Source organism: Rhineura floridana, chromosome 1 (genome assembly GCF_030035675.1).
Source record: "Rhineura floridana isolate rRhiFlo1 chromosome 1, rRhiFlo1.hap2, whole genome shotgun sequence".
NCBI classification, from domain to species: Eukaryota; Metazoa; Chordata; class Lepidosauria; order Squamata; family Rhineuridae; genus Rhineura; species Rhineura floridana.
The window spans coordinates 212,727,499-212,752,735 of record NC_084480.1 but is presented as its reverse complement, the minus strand read 5'-3'; the positions used below and the strand labels follow the sequence as shown (position 1 = coordinate 212,752,735).

Below are 25,237 nucleotides of genomic sequence, written 5' to 3'. Positions count from 1 at the left end.
GGGAAGGCTGAAGTGGGCAGGAAAGAAGGAAGAGGGGAGGGGGAGGAAGGAAGAGGGGAGGGGAAGGAGGGGAAAGCCAGGTCTGATCATTTGCATCCTTATTGATTTCAATGGGATTCATTCCTATGTAATCATGGTTAGGATAGGTAAAACTGACCATGGGGGAGGAGCAGGGGGAGGGGAGGGGAGAGGGGAGGAGAAAGGGAGGGGAGAGGGGAGCGGAAGGAGGGGTAAGGAGGGGAGGAGCAAAGGAAGGGGCAGGGGAGGGCAGGTTTGATCATTTGCATGTTTATTGAGTTCAATGGTATTTGCTCCCGTGCAATCATGCTTAAGATAGGTAAAACTTACCATGGGGAAGAGGAGGGAGAGGGAGGGGATTGGAGGGGGAGGGGCAGGAAGGGGCAAAAGGGAGGGGATAGGAGGAAGGAGAAGGGAGGGTGGGTTTGATCAGTTGCATACTTTTTGAGTTCAATGGGATTTATTTCTGTGCAATCATGTTTGAAAATGGAATGCCTTCAAGTCGATTCTGACTTATGGCAACCCTATGAATAGGATTTTCATGGTAAATGGTATTCAGAGGTGGTTTTACCATTGCCTTCCTCTGAGGCTGAGAGGCCCAAGGTCACCCAGTGAGTTTCATGGCTGTGTGGGGATTTGAACCCTGGTCTCCCAGGTCATAGTCCAAAATTGACCTGGGAGAGGGGCAGGGAGAGTAGGAGAAGGGGGAGGGGAGGAGATTGAGTGGGTGGGCACTGTGCAGAGGGGAAGCCCCTTTCCAAAACAAAAACATTTATTTATTATTTATTTATTTTATTTGTATCCCGCCCTTCCTCCCAGCAGGAGCCCAGGGCAGCAAACAAAGCACTAAAACACTTTAAAACATCATAAAAACAGATCTTAAAATACATTAAAACAAAACAGCATTAAAAACGTTTTTAAAAAACAACCTTAAAAAAGGGTTAAAAACATTATTAAAAACATATTAAACAATTCTGACACAGATGCAGACTGGGATAGGTCTCAACTTAAAAGGCTTGTTGAAAGAGGAAAGTCTTCAAAAGGCGCCGAAAAGATAGCAGAGATAGCGCCTGCCTAATATTCAAAGGGAGGGAATTCCACAGGGTAGGTGCCGCCACACTAAAGGTCCGCTTCCTATATTGTGCAGAATGAACCTCCTGATAAGATGGTATCTGTAGGAGGCCCTCACCTGCAGAGCGCAGTGATCGACTGGGCATATAAGGGGTAAGACGGTCTTTCAGGTATCCTGGTTCAAAGCTGTATAGGGCTTTGTACACCAAAACTAGAACCCTGAACTTGGCCCGGTAGCAAATGGGCAGCCAGTACAATTCGTTCAGCAGTGGGGTAACATTTTGGTGATACCCTGCCCCAGTGAGAAGTCTCGCCGCCGCAGTTTGCACCAGCTGCAGCTTCCGGACCAACCTCAAGGGCAGCCCCACATAGAGCACAGTACAGTAATTCAGCCTAGAGTTTACCAGTGCATGGACAACAGTGGTCAGGCTATCCCGGTCCAGAAACAGCTGCAGCTGTCTCACCAGCCAAAGCTGGTAAAAGGCACTCCTAGCCACTGAGGTCACCTGGGCCTCTAGCAACAAAGATGGATCCAGGAGCACCCCCAGGCTACGGACCTGTTCTTTCAGAGGGAGTACGACCCCATCCAGAGCAGGCAACTGACCAATTATCCGAACTCAGGAACCACCAACCCACAGTGGCTCTGTCTTGCTAGGATTCAGACTCAGTTTATTGGCCCTCATCCAGCCCACCACCGAGTCCAGGCAGCGGTCCAGGGCTTGCACGGCCTCTCCCAATTCAGATGTTATGGAGAAATAGAGCTGGGTATCATCAGCATACTGCTGATACCTCACCCCAAAGCTCCTGATGACTGCTCCCAAGGGCTTCATATAGATGTTAAACAGCATGGGGGACAAGATGGTACCCTGTGGCACCCCACAGCACAACTGCCAGGGAGCCAAAAGACAGTCACCCAATGCTATTCTCTGAGAACGACCCTGGAGATATGATCGGAATCACTGTAAAACAGTTCCTCCAATACCCATCTCACCAAGTCGGCCCAGAAGGATACCATGGTCAATATTATCAAAAGCCGCTGAGAGATCAAGTAAGAATAACAGGGTCGCACTCCCCCTGTCCTTCTCCCGATAAAGGTCATCCATCAGGGCAACCAAGGCCAATTCAGTCCCATAACCAGGCCTGAACCCAGACTGGGATGGGTCAAGATAATCTGTTTCATCCAAGAGTACTTGCAGTTGCTGGCCACAACCCTCTCAATCACCTTCCCTAAGAGGGAACAGTATCACTGTGAACAGTATCATTGCTTTTCAGAGTTTTCCCCACCTTCTTATTCTTCAGCAGGCACATGTAGCCACCCACTCAAATTTAAACCAAAGCTGTCCCTGGCCACATCCACACCAGACCTTTATTTCACTTTGGACAGTCATGGCTTCTCTCAAAGGATCCTGGGAAGTGTGGTTAGTGAAGGGTGCTGAGAGTTGCTAGGAGATGCCCTGTTCACTTCAAACACCTTCAATCGGAGTGGCTGACTGTTAAACCACTCTGGCCAATGGAGCTCTCTCAGGGGAATAGGAGTCTCCTGTCAGCACCCTTCACAAACTACACTTCCCAGGATTCTCTGAGGGAAGCCATGACTGTCTCACGTGAAATCAAAGTCTGGTGTGGGTGTGGCCCCGATTAGGCAAGCCAAACAGCTGAGAGTCTGGCTTTTAGAACACTGACAGCTGGTTCTTACTGAGCATGCCCAACATTATCATTCAGTTCTATGCAAAATTTCTTAAATTAATTAAAAATCAGCCAGGCATTTTTTAAACTTTTAAACTGCAGAAGATGAAGGTCAGGGCAAGGTCAGTAACAGCATTACAGGTACTCTGTGAACATGGCTGATTTCTAATGCATTTCAACAGATTATGAGAATCACAGAGAAAAAAGTCCAAAAGGGGTCTGGTTTTTCTCTCTCTCTCTTTAGACTTTGAACTCCTGATTCTTTCTGACTGTTTTGTTTATCGCCATGAAAATTGAGAGGGTTGTTAAGCAAGCGTTTCTGAGTTTAGGACTATACGTTTTGTAAGGTTTTGTTTTGAAATGAGCTTATGGGAAGCATCAGAATGGCATGGAGGGTATTTTCAATTTTATTTATTTATTTATTTATTTATTTATTAAACTTGTATACCGCCCCATAGCCGAAACTCTCTGGGCGGTTTACAATAACTAAAAACAAATACAATTTAAAATACATCTTTTAAAAAACAATTTAAAACACAATTTAAAAATTTAAAACAATATAGAACACATGCTAAAATGCCTGGGAGAAGAGGAAAGTCTTGACCTGGCGCCAAAAAGATAACAGTGTTGGCGCCAGGCGCACCTCATCATCAACATCATTCCATAATTTGGGGGCCACCACTGAGAAGGCCCTCTCCCTTGCTGCCATTCTCTGAGCTTCCCTCGGAGTAGGCACCTGGAGGAGGGCCTTTGATCTTGAACTTAGTGTACGGGTGGGTTCGTATCGGGAGAGGCGTTCCATCAGGTATTGTGGTCCCAAGCCATGTAAGGCTTTATAGGTCAATACCAGCACCTTGAATCGAGCTCGGAAACATAAAGGCAGCCAGTGCAAGCGGGCCAGAATCGGTTTTATATGTTCGGACCGTCTGGTCCCTGTTACCAATCTGGCCACTGCATTTTGCACAAGCTGCAGTTTCCGAACCGTCTTCAAAGGCACATTGTGGAATGTGAAAAATCCACGCTGGCTATAGTATACAGCCACTCTTGTGGCTGTATAATACACACACACACACCCTGTGACATTATCCATATAAAGGTCTAGTGAGCTCAACATCAAGTCCTCAGTGCAGCTTATCATTCTCCCCATGATTAATTAGCCGGTCACGGCCTTAACAGCCCATCTATCCACAAGATAAAGAATGAACATGTTGCATGTAAGAAAACTCACACTGGCTATATGTGCTTAATTAATTCTGGCTGCAGATACGTAAGGTATTCTACATGTGCTCTCAATTCCATACCATCCAGTTAACTTGGATCCAGAGACCAAGGAAAACAATCCACACATTACATGCAGAACTACTTACTTCAGTGATCCTATGATTACAGAGTCTAGCATGTGAACCTATCCCAGCAGGAGTGGACTGTGTTTTAGCTTTTATTGAATACAGTAGAATCTCCAGCTCAGCTGGAGATCCACCGCATCGAACTCCCCTCAGCCCGGCGTAAATGTGAGTTGGATTGCACCCTTAGTTAACCTTTGCTGGAACAACATACATTAGGAAATTATGAATCTACATTTTGGAACAAACATCATCCTAATGCAAAAATAACCTCCAGTCTTTTAAGTGGTACTTCTCCACTGTACTCTATGCATACCTATGTACATAACTCTATGTATACACACACACTTTTATAAATAAATTATAACCAGGCACACATTCTCACTTCATTTCAGCCCCAACTTCTAATGTTTTCACTTTGTATATAATTTTATCTTGATTGAGGGGAAATGCCCACAACCTCTAGAGGGTACCATGTTGGGTACCCTGGGGTAGCCAACATGGTACCCTCCAGAGGTTGTGGACTACACTTCCCCTTAATGCCAGCCAGCATAGCCAATGTCAGGAAGGATGGGAACTGTTATCAACAACATCTGGAAGGCAACACACTGACTACCCCTGCCCTGAGTTTTTGTACATTCCTTCCATCCCTTTGATTTTTAGTACTTACTGTTTATCAGCATAGCTTAAAAAGTGGGAACCCACACTTCATTTATAAGGGAACAAAATCAACTATTCAGTGCAAGAAGAACTACATGTTTAGAGACAAAATTCAGATAACTTCTAAAAAAATGCCAAGAGCTTTCCATTTAGAAAAGTCCCCCCGCCCTGTCCTAAATTGTCTGTTACAGTTGCCAAAGCTGAGTTTCTAAAGCCTGAGGGAGAGAACACCGATTAGTTATAGTACTGGCTCAAGAGACACATTTACAGCAGTGTTTACTAGAAACGCAAGATTCAAATTAACATGCAGGTACAAGTCCATGACTGTATCTAGCTGCTTGTTTCGTAAAGTGTGAGGTGAGCCTCCCTAAGGAGGGATAAGTAGTTGCTAAGCAAAGACAGAGAATAAGGCAGAAAAAGGAAGAGAATGGAAGAGGCAAATTCCAACAAATATATAGTAAAATCTACAGGAATAGAATCTCTGCTAAAAAAAACACAATTAGGAACATAGGAGAAGTGCCTTATACCAGGTCAGAGTATAGGTCTTTCTTCCTCATTATTGTCTACTACTATGGTTGCAGCTCTTCAGGGTATCCAAGTTTCCCATCACCTGCTATCTGATTCTAAGTGGAGTGCTATCTGATTCTAAGCACTGAGCTTGGGGTCTTCAACATGGAAAGCATGTGCTCTTCCATTGAACTATGGTCCACCCTGATTCTTGCCATTACATGGAACTCACATCAGAGTTATTTCAACAAGGCCTGACTGGATTTTTGTTGTTGTTTTCAAACCCAGATTTAGCATTTCTCAACTTCCAGTTTCTGATCTGTGTATTAAAAAAGGATTTATTCAAAGCAATGCAAAGCAAAAGCATCTCTAATTGGAGGCAGGAATTGCTTTAGTTTGCTCAAGAACTGGAAGATGACCCTACGGTATCCCATGGCCAGTAACCAGCTGACCACAGCTTTTCTACGAAGCCATTTGTTGACAAGGGAGAGGGTCAAATTTGCAAACAAATATTTAAACAGCAACAAATCAGGAAGTACTTCACCTATAACATCTTTCCTACATGCATATACCAGGTTGTGGGAGAACATGAGTACCGAGTCCTATACAAGTCCTATACAATGACTATTTTGCATTCCAGAACTCGTTTGTCTGTCAAGACACAGATATTCAATAAAAAATGAATTAGCAGACTCAGACCAACCTAATCCGGAGTCTAACCCCTCCTAATCTAGAGCTTTCCATATTTCTTTAGGCCCAGTGTTGCCTTTAAGATATTTTATAGCAAGGGATGTTCAATCATTTTAAAAATGACAAATTCGGCCGCTCCAAGATGCTCCTTCCTACTTGCCTTGCCTTAGAACAGGGGTGGAGAAACTTTTTCAATCCAAGAGCCACATTCTTCATGGTCAGCTTCCCAGGGGCTGTGGGCTGAGGGACGTATGCTGGCATAGCCCAGCTGAGCTGTGACCTAGCCAGCTCAGCTGGAGATCCACCGCATCCAACTCCCCTCAGCCCGGCGTAAATGTGAGTTGGATTGCACCCTTAGTTAACCTTTGCTGGAACAACATACATTAGGAAATTATGAATCTACATTTTGGAACAAACATCATCCTATTGCAAAAATAACCTCCATTCTTTTAAGTGGTACTTCTCCATTGTACTCTTTCAATGATGAAGATGAAACTCTATAGTTATTTCAGCTTCCCCATTCTGGAACAAGAACTTTCCTTTTTTCCTTGCTTCTCTACCCTATATTTCCACCGAAAACAGGACCACTGTGTTATAATTCTCCAAACCACTGAACACAGAGCCCAATGGTCAAAATGCTCTCAAAATATATATACTTGCAGACTCTCTTCAACAAAATGACTGCTAGGAAAGAACATGAGGCACTTCTCTGAGCCTCAGTGAAGCTTTTGGACTCTTAGTTTTCCAAGCCAAAAAGATTAAAATATAATCTTATTGGTCAGCAAGTTATTTGGGAAATTTTATTTTATTTTCAGAATGTACTTTTCCAATTCTGAGGGAAAGCGTTACTCATTATTTTTCCTGCTTCACTACCAACAAAGCCTTTATGATTCTCATGAGACATGAACCACAAAAAGAAACCACCTTGTTAAACTTTTCTGAATGCATTTTAACACTTTCCCCAGTTTTCTCAATTAATAAAACTACTGTTTAATATTATGCCTTGTTTCATGACAAAATTTCAGTGGCAAACGGAAAGTCCTTGAGGTAAACCGTATACAGCTCTGAGGGATATACAGCTTATGAAGCTCCACAAATCCACACAGGCTAGCCTATATGACTTCAAGCTCACCCATAAATATATTACTGTGGGTGCAGGACCTACAGTGACCACCACACTTTGCAAACCAGACTACATATTATACAAGACATATACAGAGATGATAGAAGCGTAACAAACAGAATTATAGGCACAGCTGCTTTAACTCTGCAGCTGTAAGAAAAAAATCCCCATTTTATATAAAAAATTGTCAAAGTGTTACAGAACCTGAAAGCATTGCATATTTATTGTGACATAAGCTATCATGGACTATAGCACCCCATTAGTTTACAAAAACTTATGCCAAAATAAATACTGCAACAGACTAACACAGCAATCCCTCTGGAACTTATTTTACATGTTAGTTGAAGATATTTAGTACTGGAGTTCAAATAATACATATTTTCCATCTACTAACCACCCATGAATCTAGGAACCTCTCCTAAAAACTGGAACACTGGCACGTTTAAACATTTCACAGTCCAAGCTGGCCCTGCCCTTCTCTTTAGGAGGAAAAAGCCCTCTGTGTACAAAAAATTAAAAGAATTAAAACCTTCCATCACCATAGAGTAACCAAATGAAGTGTTAATATTAAAGTATCTAGCCCAGGACAACCTGCATAAGTATTTATGTAAGGTAGTGGTTAGGAAAATGAGTTATGACTAGAAATGCTCACCTCGTGTCTCTGCTCAGACATGCACCAGTGATCTTAGGAAAACCACTACCTTTCAACTGCAGCTCTTTCCCCCCCCTGCCCAGTAAAATGCAAGGATTACAATATTGGCCTACCTGTGCATCAAGTACTTGCAGCTCTTGGGGAAAGGAGTTATACAATTTGCATAAAAAACTGGTTCTGTTTTAGCCCTGACTCTCAGTTCTACCCTTCCTATTGGGGTACTATTAGTCATTCACAGAGGTGAAAGATGTCTTATTCTCCCTAGCCCTTACATTGCCTCTTCATCCACATTATGCTGGGTCCCGAGATCTGGACTGAAAAGATTATATAAAAACAGTACGTACATGTCAGTAACCAAAAGAAAAATATTGATCTTAATGGGGCTAAATATTTTCTCCAGACTGAAGCACAGATTTTGCAATACAGACTAGACCTGATCCATTGTAAGCACAGATGGGGTTGCATCAAGATGTTCTGCAGTATGTTCACTTCAAAACTGAAATATGCTTATACTGGAATTAGATTGCCAAAAGAGTCTTCCTGGCTTTAATATTAGACAACAGTATTTTAAAAGCCCTTGCTCTGTAGGCTGCTAATACACACATATATTTTCTCATGTCATGACTTTTCCTGCTTTGCAATATAGAAGCTCTCTTTTTGCTTTGTGTTGGCAAGGCAAAATAAAAGTTACTTTTATTACTTGTAGAAGGCAAGATTAGTCAAGTAACATGTGACAAAAAAAACCCTGTTCAATATATTGGTCATATAATGGCCAAGTGACAAACCAGGGTCCATGCCTAATTCTTCAGAGAATTTTGCAGCCCACTCCATGAGCATATATGTGGTATGTACAGAGAGATCACCCAGGACAGAAGAATTTTAGTCTAGGCAGTGCTATTCCCACAAAAGGGTAACAGCATATGGGCATTCCTTTAATTCAGTTCAGGAGATAGTGCTGCCCAAATTAGAAGTGGCACATCAGACCCTCATGCTGCTTTAAGCATGAACAGTGCTTCTACCTAAGGAAACAAAATCTACACTGTAGATACTTAAACATCACTTCCAGCCTGCCAGATACTAATCACAATGAAAGGCTGCCATATATGCTTCTGAGCCACTGCAAATGCTGCTAAACCATACTGTCACTAAGCACAGGGTTGCTGCCAGATCATGCTAAAATTTTGTTTATTTTATTTATTATTTAATTTATATCCCACCCTTCCTCCCAGCAGGAGCAAATGAAGATGGAAGAACTCCTCAGCTCCAGAATGACTGGGGGAGCAATTCCATTGCAATTTCACTCTATGTTTCCGTTTACACTCATATGTGTATATACACCTGCCAGCTTAAGATAAAACCTACGCAGCTGATGAAGGGGACTCTAATCCACATAAACTTATGCCATAATAAATTTGGTAGTCTTTAAAGTGCAACAATACTCTGTTTTACCTATTTCATGGTATATTTGACTTTAAAAATCAATATAATTAGGTAATAATTTGTTCAGTCAAAAGGCTTAGGTGGTACAAGTGTTGTACTTCAGCTAGAGCCTATTTGGACACTTAGATTTCCTTAACTCAGCAGTTATCTTTAGACCCAAGAGCTGAACAAAATACCCCACTGCAATTATCTACAGTAATCAGAAGGCTAGCAAATACTGAGCTTAGGCTCTATCAAGAACATTTTGCTCAGCATCCTACAAAGTACAAATGGAAAAACTGAAAAATTTGCCTTCCTTCAGTTGGGCCAATATTCTCATATTAAAATGATAAAAAGAAAAACTATCAATTAAGTGGGAAAAGATTCAATAAAAAAGCTCAAACCTTAACGTATTTCAAATAAGAATCATTATACACAAATTTATAATAAACTCTCAAATATATAATTACAGAATATTCAAAAGGCAATTTAATCATTTGAATAATTGGAGATTTATACAAATCAGTTTGAATGCCTATATGCTATATAAATGCTATAAAGTGTTCATGTTTCTAAGACAAAAGGCTTAGGTTATCATCAGGATTATATACCGCACAGAATCTTGAAGAATGCATGAGAATCTTTAATGTGCACCCTTTGTTAACCTTAACAACATTAGTGAGATATAGAATATTATTACTTTCATTTTGTAAATTGGGAATGGAAGCTAAGAGATAGCGATTTGCCTGCGGCTATGCAGACAAGCACTGAAGGTCAGAAACAGTGGGCACCTCTAAATTTTCCCTGGCAAACATGATTACTTCAGTGAAAAATTGTTGTATAAGAAAGCAAGCCTTTGGGATGGAATAGTTTGAAACTTAGTCAATTCTAAACTAACAGACTTCTGATAAAGACCCTATCAGTCAGCATAAGCTACTCTAACATGATATGCAGAAAGGCCACCAAACTGATATAGAAGTACTTGTATCCAGGAAGGATTTTTAATTTCAGGGAAACTTGTAAGCAAGTTTTATCTATTGCAGCATCAATTTTAGAAGTCCTTTCTGGCAGCCTTTCTTTTTTAACAGTATTAGAATAGATACAAACTAAAAAAGAAAAGGTTTAAAAGAATAAAAATTAAGAAAATAGTAGTTGAAAATTAAACAATCCAAGTTTAGACATAGGCTATTTAAATTCCCTTTTGCTTAGTTGGCACATCTTCAACTGTGGCGTTTCTCAGTCTCCTCTGGTTACTGTACTACATATACCCACACAAGAAACAATGTTTGTGTGTGAAAAACTCATGTTGACTGAACTCCCTTCCCAAAATATAGTTGCAACAGGCAGGTTTATTCATTAGCATAATATCTGCATCCCTAAAATATTATGAAAACTTCCTCTCCTGTAGTTCTGAGAAATTTTGTTGACAGTATTTGAGTTTCCCCTTAGAGTAAAACTTAATCACTTGCTAAGACTAGAAAACCATAAGATATAGCATCCTTGTCTGACTCACTTAACAACTCTAGTTTGGCAAAATATGAACTGAAAGACTTTTTTTAAAAAAACTCAATTTAAATGTTGGCCACTGAGAAAAGCACTACAATACAAGTGTATGACTCCACTAAGGTCACTTTAAGTGGGAACCTACTCCCAAGGCTGAAATCCTAATCACACTTACTACAGAGAGAGAGAGAGAGAGAGCTCCAATACAACACAGTGGGACTTACTTCCAAGTAAATATGCCTAGCTTAGTAATGAGTTTAAGAAACGTCTTAATTCTTCAATTAGCATCATGAAGTATTTGAGACACAAATACAGCATGAGGAACTAAATATTAATGAAAACAAAAGGCTAACTGTTAGCAGATTCTAAAAGCTCATGCAGATCTTCTTATCAGATTCAATTATTTCAGTTAATTTGCCTTCAACACAACGTCTCAGCAAGGCCAATGTAATCAGGATTAGAAAAATCCTAGATGCTCAGTAGACTGGGCACCTGGGAATTTAGAACTATTCATTCAACCCTACGCAAGTCTGGTAACTAAAAATGTTACACTTGCTGCCTTTAAAAATGGAAATATTTTCCCAGCTCCAAACATAACATACGTTTTGCAACGTTCTACTGACAGAGCAGGCAGTGCCCCACATCCCCATTCTCTGGCTGACAACGCTTTTAATCCAAGAGATAGAAAAATGCAGTATTTACAGTTTTGTTCAGGCTACCAAGACCGGTTTTCTACTTTTTCCTTTAAAAAAAAAAGGTAGTGTAACATTCTTGCCCTGTGGCTACTAGGGATAAATTGGATTCAGTCCGCATTTAAAGCTGAATTTATTAAATTCACACTTTCCGAAACAATATGAGAACAGAAGCATAGCCACCCTTTGAAATATGCACTTTCCCAAATTTTGCAATGCAGTTTGCCAACCAAGCAATGTTTTAAAAAATGCATACACTTGGGGAAAATGTTCGCATAATGAATATATTGCTTAAAATAACATACCAAAATGCACTATATTAGGATAAATTGCTTGCAAAAATGTATACATTAGTCAAAACTGCATACAAAAATATTTATTAGGAGAAATTTGCACTAAATGCTGCAGAATTTTCATGAGGATTTAAAAAAACTCACAAATTGCTGCAGAAATGAGAACCAAATTTAAGATTATAAAAAAATGAGAAACTAACAGAACCAAAATTGACAGATTATTCCATCCATATTGGCTACAAGCAGGTCTGAAGGCCCAAGAGCTGCTTCAATCCCTAAAAGAAATTAATATCCCTGTTTGCCCATAATGTGTAACTCATAATGTAAGTATTTTTCTGAATTGCTCCAACCCTAGGGCCTTTGGGCAAGTTACAACATATTAACAACACAATAAAGAATGCAAAGAAAGATACTTAGCTGCTACATAAAACCAAATTAAAACTACTCTATTATTGTTTAGGCTCCAGCCATCACATATGCCAGCCCAAATCAGGTGTTCCAATGCTTCCAGAGGATGCTTAACTTCAAACTCTGATAAATGTCAGGTTACGTTTAAAAGCAGAGTGCTTATAAACTAGAGTTAGAAACCCTGCAGGCTTGAAAGTTTTATGTAAGCTTCACCTTAAACTCATGCCTTGCTGGTCCAAATGGTTGCATATTTCATTATGGACTCCTTGCTGAAAGAGTTGTCCAAGTTTTGACAGTGTAGGATGCAGTGAAAAATCCTAATATCTCAGTTACAGTAGTGCTTAGCAGATGGAATGTCCCATCTTTATGAAAGCACAACATCACAATACAGAATATTACACCAGAAGTATAGGAACATTATGTTGGCATTACAGACATAGATTCACAGGTGTAAATTTTAGAATCAGAGTGTTAATCTCAGTGAACGAATTTGGGCTCAGGTTTATCCCAAGAAGATTTAATTGATTAGTGAATAACAGCTGTAAAGCAGTATGGCAGCAATAGCTTTTAAACGTTAAACAAAGTGACTGGACAGTATGGGGAATGCAGTCAATATAAAAACAAGCCTTGTACATGATTTATTTCTGTTCTTCAACTCTATTTTTAATGCACTTACTCATATCAACTATCCAAAATTAACACTTTGAACTCACTGGTCCTAATTTGGACCCAGGCACTTAAATGCTCAAGACTAATCAACCAGACCAAGAGAAAGGAGGGACTAATTTAGTTCCCACACATACAAACAGGAAGCTATGCAGTGTCAAAGCTGACAGTTTTAGGTATGTATCTGCAACTGCATGAGTGGCTACTAATTCAGCAATAGGAACTGCACACGTAGCTAATCATTGCTGAATGCCAGGAAATCTTATAAAACCCATTATTACTTTGGTGACATGTGTCATGTCATCTTTGATTTTTTCTTTCAGTTCACTTCAGCACAATTTAACTGAAAACTGGATGGGTCTTGAAGACAGCAAAAGCTTTTTCAAATGCCAAAGGTGCTTTTAAAAAAAGCTTTAAGAAATCTTGAATTCAATAGATTATGCCACATATCCACTTTGTCCTTTTCAGACAATTTTGTGACAATTTTGCATTCTCAAAATCATGCTTTTCTCTCTCTTTTTAAAAGGTTACATCTTTAATTACTAGACCACAGAGGTAATAAACTATCCCTTATCATCAGTGCAGTCACCCTTAAACAAAACCTACTTCATTAACGTGCATCCAACTGTTTATACCAGTCTTCAAAAATGTTGTATTTCAGGCTGCTTCCAATTAACCAGGAAATAGAAACATAGAGTAACCCAACATATACGGTGATGTTAGAGAAAAATGAGTATTGCAACCATCAATCATCCATGTTATGTCATACACAATGAAACTGAAGTTGGACCTAGGATGGAGCCCATCTTGCAGATGTTTGAGGCAGTGTATTTGAAAGAAAAGAAATATGGATTACATAGCCAAAGCAGAAATAGCCAGTAAGTCTTATTCTTAACTTTTACTTTTATTTCAATGGCTCTACTCCAAGTATGACATACTTTGATATCACCCAATGCATATTTCTTCTAAATTATTTCCATTACAGTAATCAATATAATATTTAGAGCATTTCTGTGCTGTACCCTAGTTAGAGCGCTCTGGGCAGTTCATATCAATATTAGAGGCAATCAAACTGTTAAGGTCTATGATGATTTGACTTTATTTTACAATAGTTTCAGTTTTATGTATATTTATCTTACCTCTCAGATTTCTAGGATTGATTTGTTTTGTTCGAGGCATTCTCATCCAGTCATAAGGGAGTTTCCAAAAATGGAGAACAGACCAAAAGCAGCTCCATAAACATGCCAATGGGGTCAGTTAATCTGCAAACTGGGGGGCGAGGGGGGGGGAAGAGAGATAAAATTAGGTATTTATTTATTACTACATTTATATCCCACCTTTCCTTCAAGGAGCTTCATATGGTGTATACCCATAGTTCCCTCCCAATTTTAAGGTCACAAACAACAAATCTAGATGTGTCGTGTTGATTTAATGAATTTACTATGCTAGAACCACATGAGCTGCTACTATTCAATCACATTAGATTGGGCTAGGTTTTTTAGATGCAAAAATATCACTGCTCCATACAAGTTTAGACAGAATGTTAGTGACATGCAAAATCATTTCGAAGCACAAATCCCAATCAATTATTTTTTTCCTAGTAGTATACACATCCTTAGAAAAGCCACAGACTCAGGACTAAAAATAGAAGTATAGCATTATTTCAGATTTACCACTTAATAAGCTTTAAAACCACAACTGCAAATTAGCAAATACATTAACCACATATGTGTTCCAGTCATGACAAAGAAGCAAAATTTCTAGATATTCTAAATGACTATTCCCTAGACCAGTTGGTCATGGAACCGACCAGAGGGACAGCAACTCTGGACTTAATCCTCAGTGGGGACCGGGACCTGGTGCAAGATGTAAGTGTTGTTGAACCGACTGGGAGCAGTGACCATAGCGCTATTAAATTAAACATACATGTAAATGGCCAATTGCCTAGAAAATCCAACACGGTCACATTTGACTTCAAAAGAGGAAACTTCACAAAAATGAGGGAATTGGTAAAAAGAAAGCTGAAAAAAAAAGTCCACAGGGTCACATCACTACAAAATGCTTGGAAGTTGTTTAAAAACGCTATATTAGAAGCACAAATGGAGTGCATACTGCAGATCAGAAAAGGTACCGCCAGGGCCAAGAAGATGCCAGCATGGTTAACGAGCAAAGTCAAGGAAGCTCTTAGAGGCAAAAAGTCTTCCTTCAGAAAATGGAAGTCTTGTCCGAATGAAGAAAATAAAAAAGAACACAAACTCTAGCAAAAGAAATGCAAGAAGACAATAAGGGATGCTAAAAAAGAATTTGAGGAGCACATTGCTAAGAACATAAAAACCAACAACAAAAAATTCTATAAATACATTCAAAGCAGGAGACCATCTAGGGAGACAATTGGTCCCTTGGATGATAAGGGAGTCAAAGGTGTACTAAAGAACGATAAGGAGATTGCAGAGAAGCTAAATGAATTCTTTGCATCTGTCTTCACAGTGGAAGATATAGAGCAGATCCCTGAACCTGAACTAACATTTGCAGGAAGGGATTCTGAGGAACTGAGACAAATAGTGGTAACGAGAGAGGAAGTTCTAAGCTTAATGGACAATATAAAAACTGACAAATCACCGGGCCCGGATGGCATCCACCCGAGAGTTCTCAAAGAACTCAAATGTGAAATTGCCAATCTGCTAACTAAAATATGTAACTTGTCCCTCGGGTCCTCCTCCGTGCCTGAGGACTGGAAAGTGGCAAATGTAACGCCAATCTTCAAAAAGGGATCAAGAGGGGATCCCAGAAATTACAGGCCAGTTAGCTTAACTTCTGTCCCTAGAAAACTGGTAGAAAGTATTATTAAAGCTAGATTAACTAAGCACATAGAAGAACAAGCCTTGCTGAAGCACAGCCAGCATGGCTTCTGCAAGGGAAAGTCCTGTCTCAGTAACCTATTGGAATTCTTTGAGAGTGTCAACAAGCAGATAGATAGAGGTGATCCAGTGGACATAGTGTACTTAGACTTTCAAAAAGCGTTTGACAAGGTACCTCACCAAAGACTTCTGAGGAAGCTTAGCAGTCATGGAATAAGAGGAGAGGTCCTTTTGTGGATAAGGAATTGGTTAAGAAACAGAAAGCAGAGAGTAGGAATAAACAGACAGTTCTCCCAATGGAGGGCTGTAGAAAGTGATCGGTATTGGGACCTGTACTTTTCAACTTGTTCATTAATGACCTAGAATTAGGAGCGAGCAGTGAAGTGGCCAAGTTTGCTGATGACACTAAATTGTTCAGGGTTGTTAAAACAAAAAGGGATTGTGAAAAGCTCCAAAAAGACCTCTCCAGACTGTGTGAATGGGCGGAAAAATGGCAAATGCAATTCAATATAAACAAGTGTAAAATTATGCATATTGGAGCAAAAAATCTTAATTTCACATATACGCTCATGGGGTCTGAACTGGCGGTGACCGACCAGGAGAGAGACCTCGGGGTTGTAGTGGACAGCACGATGAAAATGTCGACCCAGTGTGCGGCAGCTGTGAAAAAGGCAAATTCCATGCTAGCGATAATTAGGAAAGGTATTGAAAATAAAACAGCCGATATCATAATGCCGTTGTATAAATCTATGGTGTGGCCGCATTTGGAATACTGTGTACAGTTCTGGTCGCCTCATCTCAAAAAGGATATTATAGAGTTGGAAAAGGTTCAGAAGAGGGCAACCAGAATGATCAAGGGGATGGAGCGACTCCCTTACGAGGAAAGGTTGCAGCATTTGGGGCTTTTTAGTTTAGAGAAAAGGCGGGTCAGAGGAGACATGATAGAAGTGTATAAAATTATGCATGGCATTGAGAAAGTGGATAGAGAAAAAGTTCTTCTCCCTCTCTCATAATACTAGAACTCGTGGACATTCAAAGAAGCTGAATGCTGGAAGATTCAGGACAGACAAAAGGAAGTACTTCTTTACTCAGCGCATAGTTCAACTATGGAATTTGCTCCCACAAGATGCAGTAATGGCCACCAGCTTGGACGGCTTTAAAAGATTAGACAAATTCATGGAGGACAGGGCTATCAATGGCTACTAGCCGTGATGGCTGTGCTCTGCCACCCTAGTCAGAGGCAGCATGCTTCTGAAAACCAGTTGCCGGAAGCCTCAGGAGGGGAGAGTGTTCTTGCACTCGGGTCCTGCTTGCGGGCTTCCCCCAGGCACCTGGTTGGCCACTGTGAGTACAGGATGCTGGACTAGATGGGCCACTGGCCTGATCCAGCAGGCTCTTCTTATGTTCTTATGCCTCACTTAAATCAATTATTTAGAACAATCCCAATTTGAGTAAACTCTTTTAGCAAGAATTGAAATAACTCTACTTGTAGCAACTAACAAATAAAGAAGTACCTGGATAGGCTAATCCATTTTCACTGTAATGCAAGTAACTTTTTTTTTACTTTTTACCACATCTTGGCATTCAAAACTTAACAAATGCAACTAAAAACATACTAAAAAATGCAGTAACTGCCTTATTGGATTAGACCAAAGGGTCATCAAATCTAGAATTGTCTTTCTGAGGAGCATCTGTTTGACAGCTTTTGGAAACTCAAAGAGGCCATGAAGGAGATGCCTTTCCTATAGCATTTAAACCCCTGGAGTCCAAATATTTACTATTTACATATAATGAGCTATCATTACTGTTCTCCAGGGTCTGAGACAGAGATCCCAAGACTAGAAATCCTGACAACTCAACACAGATCTTCACAGAATGTTAATCGCATTATCCATTATTAAGCGACATCCCTTCCTTTACAGTGCACATCAGACAGAGAAAAGGGACTAGGACTGGCACCTGACAGGATTCCTGTGCCTTTAACAACTGCAACAAGAGACATATATCCAACTGGTGCCACTTTTCCCCACCATGAAGATGTGATGGGAAAAGGTGGATCTGAAGAACTTCTGCCTACAAGAGTTCCTCTCAGAAAAAAACCTAGACAGAACAAGCTGACAGGTGAAACAAACCGGGATTAATTTATTTTATAAATTTGAGCTAGGCAAAGGTTGGCTTAGAAGCACATTCACTTGTTACCGAATGAAAATACTAACTGTTTTGAAGAAGGAAAACCACTCTCACCCACACATGCTGTTCTACTTCTATACATCTTAAGTATAATTGTGTGTTTTTTTAAAAGTAATAGGATGTTTGCTTTGTGAATTGCTAGACTTACTCCATTGGTCTGTGGAAATCAGGCAACAAAAAGTTAGGAGGGCTCTATTTACAGGTAATAAGCTGAAACAGGAAGCTCACAAAGGAAGACAGAACTGCTGAGGGATGTCCTTGTTATGAACCAGTGCTATGAACAGTCAACCTGAAAATAACCAAATAGGAATGACCAATGTCTCCACCTAACAGGCATACTGTCACTAATTTCATTAAACTCTCCTTCAGAAGTATGGAAAGGATTACAAGCATAATATAAAACAGACTCATTTCTCTTAGGTACTCTTCTTTTTAGTTAGATGAGCCTTTTTTTATTAATCTGTAATGCTCAAAATTTTTGCATACCGTTTAGAAAACTAGATTTAGGGTCCCAAATTCACAGAATGAAATAACTGCAGATCAGCAAAACCTCATGGAGGAAGGAATTCAGTCTTCCTTATCCCCTGAAACAATTGTTGTGAGGGGCAGCTCCCTTCAAGAATAGTGCAGTGTAGAGTGGGGATTGAATCTGAATGCTATTGCACATGGAGGTTTTGCAGCTGGCTGCATAGTTCCCAATCTGAGCTGTATAGTGGGGAAGGATTACCCCCCTTCTCCCAGTACTGCAAGAGAATGTTTCTTTCCTCCTCTTGTTGAAGGGGTAAAGAAAACAGCCCTGAACAGGCCAATTGCTTCCCTTCTATTATTTTTGTTGGTTTCATCACTGACCAGGTTTTTAACTGTTCCAATGTTATTTTCCTGGGGCGGGCACCAGGAGAGTTCTGGCATTTGTCACCTTCTCTCAATCTCTTTTTTAAAAGTCCTATTACTTTGTCGACCAAGCAAGCCCTGCAACAATGCAGAAACTTTGATCTTGCTGATGGGTAGATCTGTTCCACTAGTTACAAGGTCACCATATAATATCAAGAACCGAGCAAATACTGATGCCTACACATTTCAGCCTCCCAGTTAATAGTAATCAGAACCACTGGTTGATCAAGCTCAACTACTGGCCAGTCAACAATTAAGAATGAAAACTGGCAAATATTTGTTTAACACTTATAATTTGGGGGTGTTTGAATATAACATCCAAAACACACATTACATAATATTTACACTTTTAAAGTAGTACTTCCGTCAGCTACCAGCAGGATCCTCCTCCCCACTTCTCTTTTTAGACTCTGGGAAAGCATAAGGGGCACAAGACAAACAATCCTTTCAGATACGAAAATACCAAGGATCTCTTTTCCTTATTCAGTAGTTGGGGAAGGTCAAAGGGAAGGAACGGCCAGGAAACCCGGGTTTTGTTTAACAAGATAAGGTTATAGAAAAATGGAAATGAGAAAGAGAAAGACGCAATGAGGGCGGGCAGCCCTGTGAGCAATACTGTTGCAAAGTGAAAAACATGAATGAATAAAGAAAGAGGGTGGAGCTTGGGAAAACCCCTCTGCAACGCTGCACTGAACAAAGCACAGCACACATGCCAGGAGGTGGAGGACGAGTGCAAACTGGGACCGACCCAAGGGAGGGAGGGATCATCAGAATGCCTCCTCTCCACAACATTAAGCCCAGGCGCGAAAGCCTACATTACAGGATTTATAAACCCCAGCGAATACAAACGCATGCAGCCAGGAAAAGACAGGAGCGTGCATGCAAACACAAACCTCGCCAGCCACAGCCGACAGTGCAGGCAGGCACAGCCACCAGGCAGGCTTCTTTCCGGGCCCTTGCCTTCGCCACCCATCCCCCGACTCTCCCATGCCCCGCAGCATTCTTTTCTAAAAGAGACTTTGTGATGGGCTGCGTCTAGAGAGGGCTCAAGAGGCGCCTCTCCCGCCTAGCGGAGATTTTTGCACAGCGTGCGTGCGCGCTTAGCTCTCCCCCTGCCCGCTTCCGCCACCATTCCTGGGTCCCCCAGCCTGCAAACCTGCTCAGTAGGCAGCCGGAGCTACTGCTCTTGCTGATGGCGGCGGCGCTGGCGTGAAGGAGCAACAGCAGTAGCGGCGGCGGCGGCAGCAACAACTGGGAAACACGGCGAGCCCTGCACGGCGTCGGCGTCTGGGATCCTCCTCCACTTGACAACCTCCAACACAAATATGACCCGGCGCTAAACCCCCCTCCCCAGCATCCTCCTCTTCCTCAGCAGGGCCTCCTCCCCCACTCTCTCTCTCACACACGCACACATACTTCAACACAACCTGATTCGCACAGACAGACGCACACGAACACGGCAGCGCCCCCACCCCCACATGCACATGAACACTTCAGAGTCTAGATCCCTCTCAACGCAACTCTCACCCCAGGCACTTCCTGAGCATGTCAAGATTTGCTAGTGAGGCTACTAGAAGACATGAGATGGCTATTCCCAAAGGAGGGAATGGGGGTTAGAAGTGGCAAAAATCTCAGCCCGCCAGGTGTCCAAATCTCCCGCGAGCCTCGAGCCCATTGTTCATCCTCTGTATCCATTTCTGATCCGGTGTCAAGTAGCTCCACCGCAAACACGACCAACTCTTCCTCTCTTTCCCTCAGAGAGCCGCCACAGCGGAACACGGCCCTCACACAACGCCTCACCAAGCAGACCCATCGAGGAGAGTGCGTCATCCCTCATGCCAAGTTCAGCACCTTCCCCTCCGTGCCTAATGCCACCGTCAACTCTCCTCACACGTTTTACCAAAACCAGGAGTTCCCTGGCCGCACACCACACCCCCCGCATCGCCTTCAAGTCCTCCCGCCACCATGTGCCTCAGTTTCCCTCACCTGAATATATACATAGTATGTTCAAAATTGACATTCACCTGACACACAGTCAGCTCCTTTGTACACTCCGCGCACATACACACACACACCTCTTCACCTCTAAGGAACATTCAGAACAGAGAAGCGCTCCTCAAGACACTTCACACCTTTCTTTGAACTCCACCTCATATTCCATCATAAACTCAGAACATCCATCGGCTCTTTCCTTAGAGACTCCTAATGCCTCCCCTTCACAATACCGACCTCCGAATATCCCGCCATTTCACACACATTTTACGGGGCCACATTTCGATATAACTCCCAATCCCAAGTTTCTAGCCTTCCTCAAACAACCTACCGTTTCCTCCCCCCTTCCCCCCAGCAATAGCACTGAGCCCACGATACCACGTCCCTCCCTTCCGACAACACACATTTTTATACCCAGAATTAGCCACACAATCCCCCTCCTCACTTCCATGCCTCCCCCCCCCCAGCGCTCAAGTCTATCTTCCCAAGCAGCTGGAAAATCTCTTCCCTCTCAGCAAAGCCCGGAGAGCTGGCGAAGGGGTGTGTGCCACGGGGGGGCACAGTTCGGGACAGAAAAAGTCATTGATTGTAGGAGTCGGGGGAGCTGGAGAGAGGGAGAGAAGGGGCAGAGTACGTCGGGCGTAGCACAGACACTGGGGGGATATTAGGGTCTGGGAATCCGAGTTTAAGAGATGGAGGTGGGGAAGGACGGCGGTTGTAGTTGACGGGCAAACTGCAGTAACAGGGGGAGTTCAAAGAAGGGGTCAATGGGCGGGGATACGCCAGAGGAAGGGGGCTGGGCAGGTCTCTCTAAGGCGGACACCACTGCCGCTGCTTCCCCCTTTTCTTTCTCCCCCCCCCGCCCTGTTTCTCTGCGCCGCCTTCCCCTGCCCCCTATTAGGAGAGGGAGAAGGGAGCTAAGCGCGCGACGGGTTGCATCTCCGGGCCTTGTTGAGGGTGGGGAGGAGGGGTACAGGAAGGGTAAGGAGATAATTGGAAAGGGGGCTGTTTTACCTTCCCTCACTTTCTATTGCAGGAAGCGGGTCGGGTGACGTCATCGGGTCTCCCGGGCCCCGCCCCCTTCCCCCTGTCTGCCTGGGAGAGGAGCGAAGGGGAGGGACTTGACGGAGGGAGGGGTCACCGAGGGGGTTTCCTTGTTTCCTCGCTGCCTCGATGAGAAAGGGCAGAAGCGAAACGAAACACTTAAAACGGGGGGAGGGGGATTTCCTTCCTAGCCTTTCCATTTCCGCAACGCAGAAAGATTTCAGACGCTTCTAGTGTTTTCATAAAACGTCCCGACTTTAAGGGAAGTTCTGGTTAGAAAGATTGCAAAGTCCCTCCTTAGGATGCGATGCTCTGATCAGTAAGCTCAAACGTCTTGTGGCACCTTAAATTTGTTCAGTGGTTACCATTTGGGTTTGCAAACTACAATCCCATTTCACCTGTAAGTTTTTATCAACTGGTTCCTGTTCAAGTGCAGGTTGGTTTGAAGCCAACAGTCGGTTGACCAGAGTTTTGCAAGGTCACATCCACGCCACTGATATTGTATCCACTTTTACAGGGATCCCCATGGTCTGCCAATGTTGGCTTTAAAACAAAACTCAAGCATTTATACACAGGATTTCTTAACAATTAAGGCATTAAAAAACTTCTCCTGCAAACTAGTTAAGAGAACATAAAAAGTGCTTTGCTAGGCCAGATTGAAACCCACCATTCCTTTAATAAAGCCACCAATCCACCAACACTAGGTGAACAAGAATTGGAAGGGTGTGTACGGAATGTATTTTGTTAAGATATTTTCTTGTACACCAGCCATGAAATTGTTTTTAAAGTGAAGGGTGGTATATGAATGTTTAAAATAAATGGATAAATAAATAAATAATAAAATCTACCTTAGGCCTAGCCCTGGGTGAAAACATAAGATCTCATGCTAGATTTTTTCAGTAGCATAGACTGGTGAGAGCCACAGGATTTGCCGACTGGGGAAACAGTGAAACTCTGACAGGAATGGGCAATCTTTGATGGTTTCTGCTGTTAATGCCAGTTATATTTCAAATATTAGAAATACTATAGCTCACCTTGAACCTTCAAGATAAGGTGGGATACAAATAAATAATAATAATAAAGCACGTGTTATGCCATTCAACACATCAGAAGTTAAGGACAATGGCAGGGATAGATTGGCCGTCCCTATCACACAACCTTGTGTGTTAGTTGTATCTGAATTAATGCTGGTACCAGAGAGCTGAGTCAGGAAAAGGCACATTTGTGAAGTTAAGATCAGATCAGGCCAGCTGAGATAGATACCAAGTTTGTGATCTGAAAGGTCATGATGAACAGAAATGCAGAATCACAGGAACGTAGGAAACTGCCTTATACTGATTAAAACTCACTGGTCCATCTAGCTCAGTATTGTCTACACTAGTCTTTGCACTGACAGTTCTCCCAGACCTACCTGGAAGTGCAGGGATTAAACCTGAGACTTTCTGCATGCAAGACAGATGCTCTACCAATGAGTTATGGCCCTTTCCCATTCAAGGCAGATTGAGCCAGACCACAGGGGTGGCCAGTGTAGTGCATTCCAGATGTTCTTGGACTGCAAATCCCTGCTGACCATTCACCATGGTGGCTAAAGCTAGTGGAAGTTGCAATCCAACAAGATCTGGAGAGCTACCCCTAAAAGTGAGAACTGTCACAGAAAACCTAAAGTGAGTGATGTTGCAGATAACCCCTTTATCTCACGGCATCAAATGGGTCCGCCCAATGAGATGTTTGAAATCCCTGTCAATCTGCAGAGAATGGCATATTCTGAACTGGGAGACACTCAGAGTGTTCTGTTAGATCAGGGTAGGGAACCTGCGGTCCTCCAGATGTGGCTGGACTCCGTCACCCATCAACCCCAGCCAGCATGGCCAATGGTTAGGGTTGATAGAACTAAAAACCACATCTGCAGGACCACCTGTTTTCCATTTGGGTGTTAGACCATAGTGTTTAGCAATATGAAACAATTATGTAAAAGAAAAGACTTCCTTTTCAGATTATGTTAATATTGTAGAGGAGTGGGGGCTTCCACAGGAATGTAATATCCTGATATTTATTTCCACTATTTATTCAGCACCAACTATATCCTACAGGCTGTAGTGTTGGCCACATTCTGTTGCAGATGGCTGCTACCCTCAAATACCGCAAGGGACTAAAGTCTGATTAGATATTATGTCTGAAATTGTAGCAGCCTTTGGTTGTGACCACTACAATTCTACCTCAAGAGAGAGAGCACACAATCCGATGCACATTTACTCAGACGAACGTCCTGCTGTGGGTCTCACTCCCCGCTAAGAGGGCACAGGATATTAGCCACACACCCTTCTAAAAGAAAGGCCCACCTGACAGTCTTTCTAAAGTGGGACCGTGTCACCCACTTCAAAGCAAAGAAAGGGTTAAACCAGCAGAAGTAGCAACAAAGGGTTAAAAACTGTGGGGGGTGTATCCCGCACCTTCGCCTAGTAACCATAAAAGAGTGGGGGAGGAGAAGCCCGAACTTGATTGCAAAAGTTCTTACCGAAGCAAGTGCAGCTGCCAGCCAAGATGCCTGTCGCACGCCCCCCTGCAGAGGCCCATCCCTCTAACGCAGACACACGTACGCCCTCCTATGTATGCACATAGCTAGAGCTGTCGCTGCTGACGCGGAGATCCCGGAGGTTCCTCCTTGTTGCTGCTGGCAGGTCATGCAGGCTGTGTTCCTCGCCGCCGTCTCCTCCTCCCCCTTCTGCTTCCTCTGCTCTCTCTGGGTTTTCCCGTTCGCTAGCAGCCGCGCTTAATCCCCTCCTCCTTCCCGTTGCAACATACTGAGCAAACCTCCACGGCCAGAAATGCACACCCCACAATGCAAGCGGGCGCCTTGCGCGTGTGTGCGCGCAAACTACCCTCTCCGCCCCCCAACTCCGCTCCAGCCCAAACCGTCCCGAAAACGGAGAAAGAAACTTACCCAAGGAACAAACAAAACACAGAGAGAAAGCCTATGCTGGTTCTCGCCAGGGAAGTTTTAACGTAAAAACGACAAAAGCCGAAATCAGCCCCCTTCGCTCTTGGAAGTGGGCGTGAGAGGAAATACGAAGGGGAGGTGCCTAAGGCTCGCTTTTCTTGCTTGCTTGCTCTTACCCTACCCCCCCCCGCTTGCTCCCCTTCTTTGGCCCTGGCCTGGGGTTTGGCTGCGCTACTTTGATTGGTTTGCACTCTCAGCTGTTTGTATAGGGTTAGTGAGTAGGAGGGTGTCTGGGATGGAAGTTTCGTTGGGGGTTCCTGCTTCTTCCCTCCGGAATAAAAGAAAAGGGGAGTCGCAGTGACAAAGGCCTTGCTGAGCAGAATCCATTGTTATTTTTCCAAGGGAGTATTTCTGCAATAGGTTATCCAGTATATGCAGCCTTCGTAGGGTATTAGGATGCTAACAGTGTTAGCACTACTTTAATATATATATATATATATATGCATATGCACACATGGACGTATTAAATGAATGCATGCACATTTCCAAACAAAATCTTAAAAGTTATTCCTATACAGTGGTTTACATCTTTC

At 42.5% G+C, this 25,237-nt stretch overlaps 1 protein-coding gene across 8 annotated transcripts in view; it reads right to left on the bottom strand.

Annotated features, from left to right (window-relative positions):
- The window catches only part of HIVEP1 (HIVEP zinc finger 1), a 163,055-nt gene extending 138,287 nt beyond the window's left edge, over positions 1–24,768 (bottom strand). Inside the window, exons 1-2 of one of the 8 annotated variants that reach the window (XM_061592031.1) lie at positions 24,648–24,768; positions 13,871–14,000 (exon numbers count right to left, since the gene is read on the bottom strand). In XM_061592031.1, coding sequence (XP_061448015.1) covers positions 13,871–13,916 — 46 coding nt within the window. In that variant the 5' untranslated portion in view covers positions 13,917–14,000; positions 24,648–24,768. Of the gene's footprint in view, positions 1–13,870; positions 14,001–17,927; positions 18,068–19,826; positions 19,987–20,197; positions 20,220–21,676; positions 21,757–24,221; positions 24,504–24,647 lie in introns of those variants that run through there. The other 7 variants (XM_061592024.1, XM_061592071.1, XM_061592045.1 and 4 more) reach the window with 7 other exon arrangements.
- Between the last annotated feature and the right edge of the window lie 469 nt (positions 24,769–25,237).